This window comes from Prunus avium, chromosome 1 (genome assembly GCF_965620075.1).
Source record: "Prunus avium chromosome 1, drPruAviu1.hap1.1, whole genome shotgun sequence".
Lineage (NCBI taxonomy): Eukaryota > Viridiplantae > Streptophyta > Magnoliopsida > Rosales > Rosaceae > Prunus > Prunus avium.
Window position 1 is genome coordinate 12,904,722 of NC_142284.1, and position 12,851 is coordinate 12,917,572.

Genomic DNA, 12,851 nt, shown 5'->3' on the forward strand with positions numbered 1-12,851 from the left:
ATTATCTTCTTATGAATATTAAAATTATTATTTATATTTAAGTCCAGTTTTTGTGATTATTTTCTATGTCATGATTGAATTAATCCTAATCATGTTACTCATTTCAATTAATGTCCGCCAAACAAGAAAAATGAATTCAATTTAAAGATTGGCCGAAACGCAATAGGATTTGATCTTGTACTGCCCCCTTACAATAACACAGGACAGCTAGCTTCCTTAACTAGCTTGCAATTTCTGGATGTCATACACTGCATATCACTTATCTCTTTGTGAAATTTGGCACAATATCTCTCACATCCCGGATCGCTCCGCCGTGGCACGATATTGTCCGCTTTTGGGCCCCCTCTCTGCCCTCACAGTTTTGTTTCTAGGAGCTCACGAGCAACTTCCCAGTGGGTCACCCATCCTGGAATTGCTCTGGCCCCCAACTCGCTTAACTTCGGAGTTCTCATGACTCCGAAGCCAATGAGCTCCCAAAACGCCTCGTGCTAGATGGAGGCGGGCATGTACATATAAGGCACATCACCCCCTCTCTGTTGATCGATATGGGATCTTACAATCCACCCCCCTTCGGGGCCCAATGTCCTCGTCGGCACACTCGTACCACACGGCAGAGTGGCTCTGATACCAAATTGTCACATCCCGGATCGCTCCGCCGTGGCACGATATTGTCCGCTTTGGGCCCTCTTCTCTGCCCTCACGGTTTTGTTTCTGGGAGCTCACGAGCAACTTCCCAGTGGGTCACCCATCCTGGAATTGCTCTGGCCCCCAACTCACTTAACTTCGGAGTTCTTATGACTCCGAAGCCAGTGAGCTCCTAAAAGGCCTCATGCTAGATGGAGGCAAGCATATACATATAAGGCACATCACCCCCTCTCCGTTAATCGATGTGAGATCTTACAATCTCACTTAACCGCTTCTTGAAATCCGAGAGCTCTCTCCCTCTATAGATTCAGACTTCACTTCTTCCCAACCCTAGCTAGCTACCACTAACTTTCATTCCATTACCAAGATGTGGAAAGGTGTCTTGGGCAATCATTAAGGAGGCTGCTCGTATGTTTGATGAAAAGGTGTTTCAGAGCATTATATTGACGTGCATCATCCTCCATAACATGATTATGGAGGATGAGTATGATTATGATGAACCAGAGATGTTCGAACCCAATTCCATGAACACGGCATTGACAAGAATTTATGAACGGCTCGTGGGAAATGCAATCTTCTTATGTTCACGAAAGACATTAAGTTGACTTGATGGAGCACTTATGGGCACTGAGAGACAATCATGGTCAAAGAAGCCAAGTTTAATGCTTAGTTTTTAATTTTGCTTTGTTTTGACTTATACTTTATTTTGAATTATGCTTTATTTGTGTTTTGTTTTGAATTATGCTTCGTTTGTGTTTGTTTTGAACATTGTTTTGTTTGTGTTTTGTAATGAATTATGCTTTGTTTTGATGTATGCAATGTTTTAAATAAATAGCTATATTATTGAATGCTTTTTTTATTCAATAAAAGAAAAGCAATACAACTGATTAAATAAAAGACAAGCAATACAACTAATTAATAAATGACAACTCTATCAATACAACCTAATGGTTTTCATCATTTAACCAATCTATGTTGCTAGGTCCATCGCCACGTAAAAGCCTTCTTCTCATAACATCTCTTCGTTCTAGCTTCCAAAATGACTTTGTTTCATGAGACATATCGCTCGTATCCATGGTCATGATTTCCCGATCCTTCTTGTCCTTGTCGTGTTTGTGTGCATACTCCATTTCTCTTGCAAATGCTTCATCTCTTGCCTTGTCATTCGCATCTCTTTTCATGTCTCTCTCAATTCTCATTGTGGCGTTTAGAGCAATTTCTTCCAAAAATTTTGCACATTCATTAGTTGAATTACTCCCTCTCTTAGCCTTTGCCGCCTTTCTCTCAATAGGCATCGGCTCCCTTTGGATTGGTGAGTCTTGATTCATCGGGGACTCTAACAGTGAATCCGATGCCGGTGAATCGCGGAGCGGCGTCTCATTCAACACAACGGTCGAACCCGTGAGAATAATTTTGAATCTCGAACAATTTTTCACAACCTCCCAACATTTGTGATTGTTGAAAGATTTTTTGCCTTAGCCAATGGCACCGAACCACATTTGTGCTTGCATAATCTATAATATTTTAAAAAAAATGGAAATATAAGATAATTTCAAAAAATAGAACATTAAATTTAATAAAATGGCAATTACAAATAATTTACATTATTGCAAAGATTTTAGCCACTTTGAACATTGTCTCTCGCTTTGCCCAATTTGGTGGCCCCCACCATTTGCCTGGGCTGCAAATGCCTGCTGGAAGCGTGAAACGGGCCTCAAGCTCCCTCCAGCCCAGGCTAGCCTGTTCCACTGGAAATGCTCTAAGGGCTTGTACAAGCGCCACATAGGAGAGGTCCAACGTAGAGGTCCCCATTTGAATGATTTTTACATCTGTTCCTTTCCTATTTCTCAACCACTCAATTTTCAATTTTCGAATAAGCCATTATTTTTTTATGCTTTTGCTGCATTTATATAGCTTTTACTTTGCCCCTTGAACTATACCATAATTGTCAAAGTGATATATAAATTGTTTCTTTTATATAGCTTTTGGTGCATTTCTAAAGAATAATAGTAAAATAACAATTTATCGAGGGACATCGGTAAAGCTATATAAAAGTAATTAAAATTTTCAAATATACTTTTTTTTTATTCTTCTATCTCATGGAATAATAAACCCTTGAAGATAAATTTTGATACTAGCCAACTTGGAAAGAATAATAATAGATAGGAACTTACTCAAACTTCTTATTAACCGTCTTGTTTAGCCGAATATTCTTATCTGGATAAGATAAAAAGCAGGTTTTGTTTGTTTATAGTGTATGGACTGCATGTGCATCTTGTGTTTGGAATTTAAAAATTGTTGTGGTTAATAAAAATCTATCACCTTAATTGTAATGTATTCAGAATGCCAAGAAGCTCAACTCAAATCCCCCATAAATATTGGGGCCAAATCTATTTGAGATTTCAGATAATCTAGTCTAAAGATGATGATTTGAGACAAACTCAAATATCCCATAAACATTGGGATCAAATCTATTTGAGATCATTTCAAATGACTGCCTCGAGGATTTCATATGATTTCAGATGACAATCTAGTCTAAGCTTATATCAAATCTAAGTAAAAGATTTTCTTGTTATTTTTTTATATAGATTTTTTATCATCAAATATTGAATTTGAATTCATCCAAATTGGTGTGTGTGATTTCTTCCTCTGAGTTGAGCTTCCAGATAGAGCAGACCCACTTACAAGAATCTCAACCTCTCACCTCCCCCATATATTGGATCAGACGAATATATATGCAGCAATTAGTTGACTTTTCATTCTCATCTCATATTAATTCGTGCTTGGACTTTGGAGCCATAATATATAAATATGTATATCTCTACCCGTGAGGATTGACCTTTAATCACTTTCACCATGGTTCTTAATTATGATTAAGTACGAATCTATCTAAGAAATATAGATGCTTTCTTTTCATTTTTTCTAAGATGTTTCCCATGAGGCGAGAATAATATATACGAAATTCATTTTTAATTGATGCAGGGTAATGTTCTTATAACACTTGTGTTTTCACACAATCCTTATATATTGTTAAATTGTGAATCTGAACCACACATTCGAATAAAAAGCAAGACAAACCTCGAATTCGTGAATCTCACGACCGGTCTTTGTTTGTTTGTATAATACTCAATGGCATCACTAGTTATATGTATCCTTCAACAATTATTGAACCAAGATTAATAGGTATTGAGCATGACCAATGAGCTATGCAAAAGATTAAGATATATTAATAGATATATATAGAAGTGGTTATGAAAATCCCGACATCCCTCGCCAAAACCGTGTTTTGCTCTCTCTTTCTCTCTCTCATTCGGTCGTGGCTACGCGTTTCTGAGTTGTACACAAGCTTGCACATCACCTGCTAAAGACAGCAGTGAGCTCAACCCCCAAAAATTCCAAAAATACTTGCAAGACTACAAGAAACTGGTGCTCAAGCCCTAAAAACAAATACCACCGCCAACAGACAACACGAAGACCAGACAAAATGACTAAAGTTTCCAAGAAACTGCGCATTGAAAAAGAAGCATGGAAACAAGTTGCTAAGAAGAACTAAAAGACTAGTGCAAGAGGGGGTTATAGATTTATTTTTTTATTTTTTTTCTAATAGGTTGAAATTAATGTAGGGTTTGATTAATTCAAGTTGACCAGGACAGCATTCTTGGCAGCTTTTCCATTTCTTTGTAGACATATACGGTACACTTGCAATTGTTTTTCGTTCGCATCTGAAGCTTTATCTTAACTTGACCATAGGAACTTGCGGTTGGCGTTGCATTTTCAATCCAAAAGTGCCCATTTCTTGGCATGTGCTATGCTTAGAAATTATTGGAAGAGTGTGCATTGCATGGTTCACTAATAATTGTCTAGTACTTTAAAGGACACAATGGATATGATATTTTGTTTCTTTTAGGCCTACCACTTAATCAAGAAAATGAAGAAAGAAAAGAAAAGAAAACTAAAGACAATTGAAGATCATACGTGTTATAACTCAAGCCAAGTTTGACCAACTAACTGTTAGTTTACTGGTATATCTATATCTTTCCGGTGATTAAAGAGGTCATAATTAAGCGATATTTCGAACACTCAAATCAAACATATATTGTGGTTCATTGTACTTGCAACTTGCAAGTTCAAACAAAACTTGTTGATTGATAAAATGGACAGAAACTGTTAAATATGGAAGGCACCCAGAAGATTAATTGTGACAGCAATAGCATGTTTTGTACTAGTATAAGCACTATGATCGAAATTACAATCTCTACAATACCGTAGAGTGGACTGTCCCTTTTCATGTGCATCCGACTACAAGACAACTAAAGATATATTCTAAAGAGTTATTGGCTTTTCTTTTGGTCGAATTCTAAAGAGAGTTAGCTAGCTGTACAACCTTTGCCTGTTATGGCGTATCATGTTATATCATACATTCTCAATCACGACGACGAAGTTTGATGAAAAGTTTGATCTTTCTTTTGTCCTTGCTCAGTACGAATTAACGTATGAGTTGAATGGACGGTGCTAGGCATCGTTAAAGACAATAGGAATTATTTCCCGTTCCAATCAAACTTGATTTTCTTTCCTTCCTTTAGTAATCGATCAAGGATAACAAGACAGTGAAATGACAAGGAATACTTCTACTTTCACGACCCATCTTGTCTTGTGGCTAGCATCTTGTCTCATTTCACATAATCGTGGACATTCGCCAAAGATATCGCTTGTTAAAAATATATAGTTTGTACATAAGGAGAAGGAAAAAAGTCAATTATATTTTAGAGTCGCCTAGTTCGGAGATAAGCTTAAAATTACAAATTGTTACACGCCTTCTATATTTTGTAGCGTGGCACTGGGTAGGTCTTCAAGTTCAAATTAACTGAGGTTATAGGTCTTCAATTTGTAATTAACCCTAATAAGAGCTTTTAAGTGGCCTGGCTAGGCTGGCTTCCTAGATATCCTCTTCTTTCCTACCAATAAGCTAAATACATTTGCCGCTCTCATATGAAAATCAATCCCTATAAACTCTCCTTTAATAAAGTTGATTATGACCCCTTAATGTAACGTTTCTTAGAAATGCCATGAAGCTTAAGAACACAAGATGTTTTTCTTTTTTATTTCCTTTCTTGGTGTTCTCGAGTTGGTCCACATATTATACATACCTTTTAACATAAGAGGTGGTGGTGAGTGCTTGAGTGGGCATAAAGGGTACCCACATGATTATAAAATATATATAGTTGGAACTTGGAATCATTTGGCATGAAAACGATAAGGGATCTTGGATAGACGACCCTACCAATTACAGCAGCTTTCCTTTCGGTCCCCTTAATTTCAAAGATTCCCATTGTAATTCAGCAATAGGTAAGTTGCAGAAATCTAATCACAGCCTATAGAAGCTAGCTGTTAAAAAATATTGTCAATTACAGCATATTCACTTCCATCAAATCCCTAGGCTTATGTCCCTCCCACGTTGCAGGTTCTTTCACCTTTCGATGCATGTTGTCCAAGAAGGTGGTTCATCTTTCTTTGTACTTGAAATTTGATCAATAGAAAGGGCTCCCTCGTTTATTATGTGTGAATCTTATGACGAATTTTATATACGTAAACAATTCATCAAGTTCAATTTAACTTGAAATTTAAAATCAACATGTTTATCAATGAGTTGTTTTTCTTATTAAAACTCAATCTAATCTGATATTTCAATTCTTCGTATGGAAATACCTTTGGTTTCTTAATTTTTCATTCTTCATGTCAAACCTAACTCCATTCAATAAACTTTGATTATATTTCAACACTTTCCTTCTGAATTTGTTCGCATTGGTACTCAACTTTAGAATCGAAGCTAAATGCGCGCACGCATTTGGAAATTCCCAAATCCCCAATCTCATATATACCATAGCAAATTAGCAATATACATTTGAAAAAGAAAAGGAGGTAAGAAGGGAAGAGCTCCATGTCAAAAAGACGTACGGCACACAATGAAAAAGGCCAAAAAACAAAAAAAAAAACCACCTCTCTCTCTCTGCTGACTCATATACATTACACAATAAATGGGGCCCAGAGCTTATTGGACGACTCTCACTCACATATATGGATGGGCCCCACAGTCTCTTTTCACCATGCCATCAATATTGATGATTGATGATTGATTTGCAGGCGCACCGCACAGCGCAGTACGGACGGACGACACAGAAAAGTGAAAGGAAGAAGAAGGCCCAGCGAGAGCGTGCAAGCAGAGAATCTCGAACCCTTTTCCAACTTTTTAAAGCAGCAGCCACCCAGCACGGATTTCTAAAATGCTTCCAACTGTACGGCCACCCAATGTAAAAAAGGCAAACTTAACCACCTGACAACGACTCTCACCGTAACTATGTCTTTTCTTTTTGTTCTTTTTCTGATTTCTCTTTTGTTTGTTTTTTTTTTTTTTTTACCATAGAGTCACAGCCGATGATTAAGATGAGAACAAATTGACAAAGAAGGAAAAAAAAAAAGCTGCAGCCTGCCACGTGGCGTCATGTCGAATTGAGCCAGACCCTACTTACTCTATCTAGCGGGTTGCGGTGGCCACGGCGGGCATAGATGTGGCAAGAACAGTCGTGGTGGTAGTCGCGGTGGCTGTGGCAAGAGCGTCGGATGGAAGAATTGTGGGCATTGGGTCTACAAGGAAGTTACCAACCATCCTCGTGGCGGGTCTTGCCACGTGTTTTTCCCATGCTTGATCGGCCTCCACCCGTTGCTCTAAGAATACTTCTGTGGCGTCGAGGCGATGCATGTTCCAGTTTCGACGGCTGCAGAGCCGACGAATCTTTTGCAATTGGCGGTGTGCCAAAATGCAAGTGTTTTCTTTAATTTTGGAAATAGCTGTTTGAAGAAGCCTCTCTTGCGTTTCCTCATCGTTGATACCACAAGCCTCGCCCCGCAAATACTCATCCATTTCAGGCATGCCTATAGCCTTCCTGATTCCGTGAGTATATTCTGCTTCAGCAGTGGAATCGAACATTCTCCTCACCTCTTCCACCAAACCGGCCTTCACCATCCGATCCACTCTCTCCGATACAAAAGAGTTGAGCACCGGCAGCGCCACATCTACCCATATAAAGCAACACTCGTACTTCATTCTGAACTCGGGGTGGTCGTCCACCAGAGCTTCGATGTAGGAATTCGAGCCACCGGCGATGATGGGGAGCCTGTCGCGCTCCAAGATCTCTTCGATAGCCAAGGATGCATGCTGCTTGAAATCATTGGCTGTGAAGTTGAAGTTTGGATCGATATTTCCAAGCAAGTGGTGAGGTATGCCTCTACACTCCTCTTCAGTGACTTTGTTGGTGACGATGTCCAAGCCTTTGTAGACTTGCATTTTGTCCGAGTTTATAATCTCAGCGCGGTAAAGGGTTGCGAGGTCTATGGCAAGCCTGGACTTGCCAGTTCCGGTGGCTCCCATTACAAAAACAACCTTATCTTTTCGCCGGAAAAAAGGATCCATGTTGATGCTGGGCAAGCCAGGAGGGCCTTGGAAGCTCACCATAGGCTGTACTTGCTTGCAGGCAGACATGAAATTTCTCATTGTAATTAATAGAAACCTGCCAGGTTGACCCAAAAACACAGGTAAGATTTCAATTCTGTGGAAAATTAATTTATACACAAAATTACACATGTAAGAAAAGCATGCCCCATCACATGATTTTTTGGACCACTGTACCTTTAAAAAAAAGCGGCGACTTGTTGATATAAAAATGGCCTGGCACTGGCAGGCACAAGAGCTTCTTGCCGTAGAGAAAGAGAGGAGAGAAAAACCAGAGACAGAAAGATGCTAGCCAGCAAAAAGTTAAAAAGAATTGTGAGATGGGTTTTGTCTCTAGGTATATATGCAAAGCTAGCTGATCTCGTATTAGCTTTCTAATTCTCAAAATACTTACACCTGGCGGAAAAAAAAAAAACACTGTTTGGTTCGTGAGAAAATGATTTATGACGTCAGGTGGATATGTTTGATCTGCTTTTCTAGCTTGAAGTTTTTGAACCTGCCTGATCGCAAAAGAGATGAGAGCTTGGTATTTATGGTGGTGGGAAAAGGCTAACGCAACCGAGGGTTGTATACGATTGTCTTGTGATTTCAATTGATCACAAGACACATGTATATTTTGTGGTGAAATGTTTTGGGCATATAATCAATGTTTTATAGTGTGAAGCTAAAGGTTAGGTCAAAGGACTAAAGTGTCTCTGATTTAGTGTTTGAATATCCTTAAATTGGAAAGAAAAAAAAAATTATAATAATAATTATCTTATAGGGACCACACAGAAAGTGTTGATCGACACAACACAATGTTTTCTGGGTTACATATCCCAACAATTAACGGGGTCTCTTTTGCTAAGAGGGGGATGATGATCTGTTAATTTCATGAAATGGCCATTTTAATGGGTTAAGGAGCTGCCTGTATATTAATTTAATTAAAAACATATTTAATGTGAGTCAACTCAAAGTAGGAAGAGTGATGTGTTTCACAGTATGATTCCTTTTTTTTCCGAATAAAGCGATAGTTTAATGCCATTTTCCATTGAGTTAGAGCCTGTTAACGAGTATGATTCTCTCATACATGCACTATTTATTTAGTCATGTAACTTTTCTTAATTTGGGTTTAGGTTGTCTTTATTCCCCATTCAAAAAAAATTAAGAACATACGCATCACCAACGATGAAAATTTGGTGGGAATGGAATGGGATAGTTGTTTTAAAGAAAGCAGCGGGCAAAAAGAATTTCCTTTTTTTCATGGTGTTGATACCTAAATAAATAAACATATATATATTTGGTGAAGGGACAAAGCTAGGTAAAGTTGTAGCCCATATGTTTCTGAAAATTCACTCCTTATCCAATGGCCTTTGAATTGATGCCTGGTAAATTATAATTATTCATTCAAGGAACATCGATCGTTCCACAAATTCAGTGGGAAAAAAAAAAAAAAAAAAAAAAAAGTTGAGAAGAAGACGATAAAATATACGTAGGCATTGCATACAAGATGCGCATAATTGCCATTTAAAATTTCAATAATCTGAGTAGAGTAGCCTCCGTCAAGATGAGCAAGAAAGTTGCCCAAGCTTAATCAAATCCAACAACTTCAGTTAATTTTCTTTTTGCTCATTAGCGTTGCATGAGGTGTTATTTGGATTTTTAAAATTGTATTTTTTTTACTTTTTATATAAAAACAATAGGGTTTTCTGCGGTTTTGCCCCCTGAACTATTTTCATATTGTCAATTATCCTCTCAACAATTTTATCAATAAATTAAGGACTCTAATTGTTTAAAAATTGCCAATTGAGGGCCTACTGTCAATTTTTTTCAAATTCCATCCAAATTTCCGTCCAAATTAAGAGTAAATTCAAAATTTTATAATTTTTAAAATAATAATAATTTAAAAATTAAGCCCAACGCCACCATACAACCCCCATCCCCACCAACTTAGAACCCTCCAATCTCTCAACATCCCAACCTCCAAAGACCCAGCCCTTCAACCACCTCCTCTCTCCGCCTCGCCAACTACTCCGACGATGTCTCTTTGTCCTCCACTGCTCTCAAGTCCCTCTCCACACTCCACTCCCTCCAGTTCTTCAACTGCCCAATAAAATGAAAAACAAGAAAGAAAAGAAAACTTGTTCTTTAGAGAGATGACAAACCCTAACCCTGGTTTGTTTGAAGACCAATGGGGAAGAAGGTAGGTGAGGTTTTAATTTTCTCTTTTTAATTTTTTTATTTATAGAATTACGAATTTACCCTTAATTTGGAAGGAAATTTGGATGGACTTTGAAAGAATTGACGGTAGGCCCTCAACTGGCGATTTTTAAATAATTGGAGTCTTTCATTTATCCAAAAAAATTGTTAAAGGGCTAAATTGACAATATGCAAATTGTTGAGGGGGCAAAACCGTAGAAAACCCAAAAAAATATGATGTTTGCACCCTGAAATTGAGTGGAGTTAGAGTGATGTTGAACCAAAAAACCGCAAAGATATAAAATTCAATTGTCAATTGGAATTGGTTCGTATTGGGTAACGGTTGTGAAACATACAAACTGATATAATTCAACTGGATTAAATATACTTTATTTTAATAAAAGAGCCATATATTAGTAAATCAAGCTAAACGATCATCACATATGTTGGATTAAATATATCCCTTAAATTGATGAGCTTTAAACTCATGAGAACTATGATTAGTCATTATCTACTAAATAGAGCTCCCCATCACACTAGAAAGCCAAAAGCTTGTATGACATGTAGTCTTAGGGCCCATTTGGGAGTGCTTCTAGAATAGCTAAAAGCGCTTATGACAGCGTTTGGCAGAAAAGTTTAGAAGCGCTTTTGGGTCATAGAAGCACTTTCTGGAGAAACACTTGTCATGTGCTTCTTCAAGAAGCACTCCCAAGTGCTTTTCCAAGAAGCACGTCGATTTCTTATGTAAATTTCAACGTCTTTATAATAAAAACTCTTTTGGTAGAAGCGATTATAAGTAGAAGTGCTCCCTAGAGAAGCAGTCCCAAACGAACCCTTAGAGTTTAATGGTCCATCTGATAAAATATTTGTCTCTTGTTTCCCCTTTTTTTCCCTTAAATAAAGAGTGCTATAAGACACAATATGAGTCAATTCTAATGAAGAAAAGTAAAGAAAATAAAATGGTTCAAAATTTCCAATCAAGCACACAAACAAGGAAAATTATGTTCAAATATTAAATATGGCATTAAAAAGAAGAAGAAAGGTGTATTGTAATTTCTTGTTTTTCTTTTGTACAAGCGATTGGGGGATGGGGGTTTAGACATATATTCATTGAGTGTCTGGGGGTTTCAAACCTCTGCTCACAAGATTGGAAGTGGAAGAGCTCAACAAACTAAGCTATACTACATTGCCGTTTCTTGTTTATTTTTAATTTTAGAATAAGTCTTCTATTATGATATATTTTCCTAATATGGTTATTTCCTTTTATTTCTTTTAATTTTATATTTTTATATTTTGTCAAAGTTAAAAAGGAGAAGGGGGAAACTCACACACACGGGTACCATGAGAGTTTAGAATTGTAATATATTTTTCTTGTCAGTTGAGTTTTAAGAATATGTTGCAACTTTCGGTTTCCTAGGCTTAATTTATATATTTTCTATTTAACTTATTCATGCTTTCAACAAAATTCGGAAACTTTTATTTTTATTTTTTAGTGGATTCCAGTTCTTCTTTTAGGATTTGACGTTTGTGAATCATTTTTATCGTGTTTTCGTCAAAGAGAGAGAAATCCATGAGACATATATGGAAGGAGGAGGAGAAGAAGAAAGATGAAGAAACTGTACAACTATTCTTAGTTTGTTTATATATATTTTTTCTTTTCACCAGCTGTGATATTATTGTTTGTTTATATATATATATATATATATATATATATATATATGTATATTTTTTGTGGGTACGCGAAGCAGCATCTTTAGGAATCATAAGGTGATGAAAAAGGAGGAGAATAATACTCATCATTTGGTGCAAAAGAAAAGAAAAGAAGGGGATAGATCTTTTGGTGTAAAGGTTTCATTTCATGGAATCTAAAAGCTGTGAATTTGATTGACCATTATTCCACAAGCTTCAAAAGAAGAAGAACCGAAAAAAATAATTTAATTAAATAAATAAAGCCAACAATAAATCCTAGATAAAAAGAAAAACGGCAGAACATTTGTACTATATGCCAGTTATACATCAATATCATCATTTTTGGTAGTCACTGGTCGAAATGCACTCTGATTGAGTGTTGCCTGTGTTGTATATATATATATATATATATATATATATATATATATAGCTGGATGGACATAGGGTATATGCCCTCCTTTAACTTTTAACTCATGCAACTCATCAAGTAAATATTATTCAATTGTAATAATCATAGATACACTTGTTCCTCATTTAGTACCTATTTTGGGTCCCTATGCTTTTTTAGTGGAGCACCATATTGGTTTTTCTCTTCTTGGTGGAGTACATATATTGCCAAAATATATATGTCCTTTCAAGTCTTCAACAAGCATATATTTTATTTATATATATATATATATTACATGAAAAAACTTCTCTTATTATAAATTGATACGCTATATGTGTGTGAGATTGTGAATTAGAACCGTTGATTAGATGAATTGTTACTTTGAAAGGTATAATCCAAATCAACAACTAACAACATAACGCAACTAAATACGTAATAATACAA

General features: G+C 36.7%; 1 protein-coding gene across 1 annotated transcript; it reads right to left on the minus strand.

Moving 5' to 3' along the window:
• Positions 1 to 6,489: 6,489 nt before the first annotated feature.
• IPT5 (isopentenyltransferase 5) lies at positions 6,490 to 8,755 on the minus strand. The gene is made up of 2 exons (XM_021950818.2): positions 8,330 to 8,755; positions 6,490 to 8,210 (listed from the first exon to the last, which is right to left on the minus strand). The coding sequence occupies exon 2, from the start codon at positions 8,192 to 8,194 to the stop codon at positions 7,178 to 7,180; it is 1,017 nt and encodes a 338-aa protein (XP_021806510.2). The 5' UTR covers positions 8,195 to 8,210; positions 8,330 to 8,755; the 3' UTR covers positions 6,490 to 7,177.
• Between the last annotated feature and the right edge of the window lie 4,096 nt (positions 8,756 to 12,851).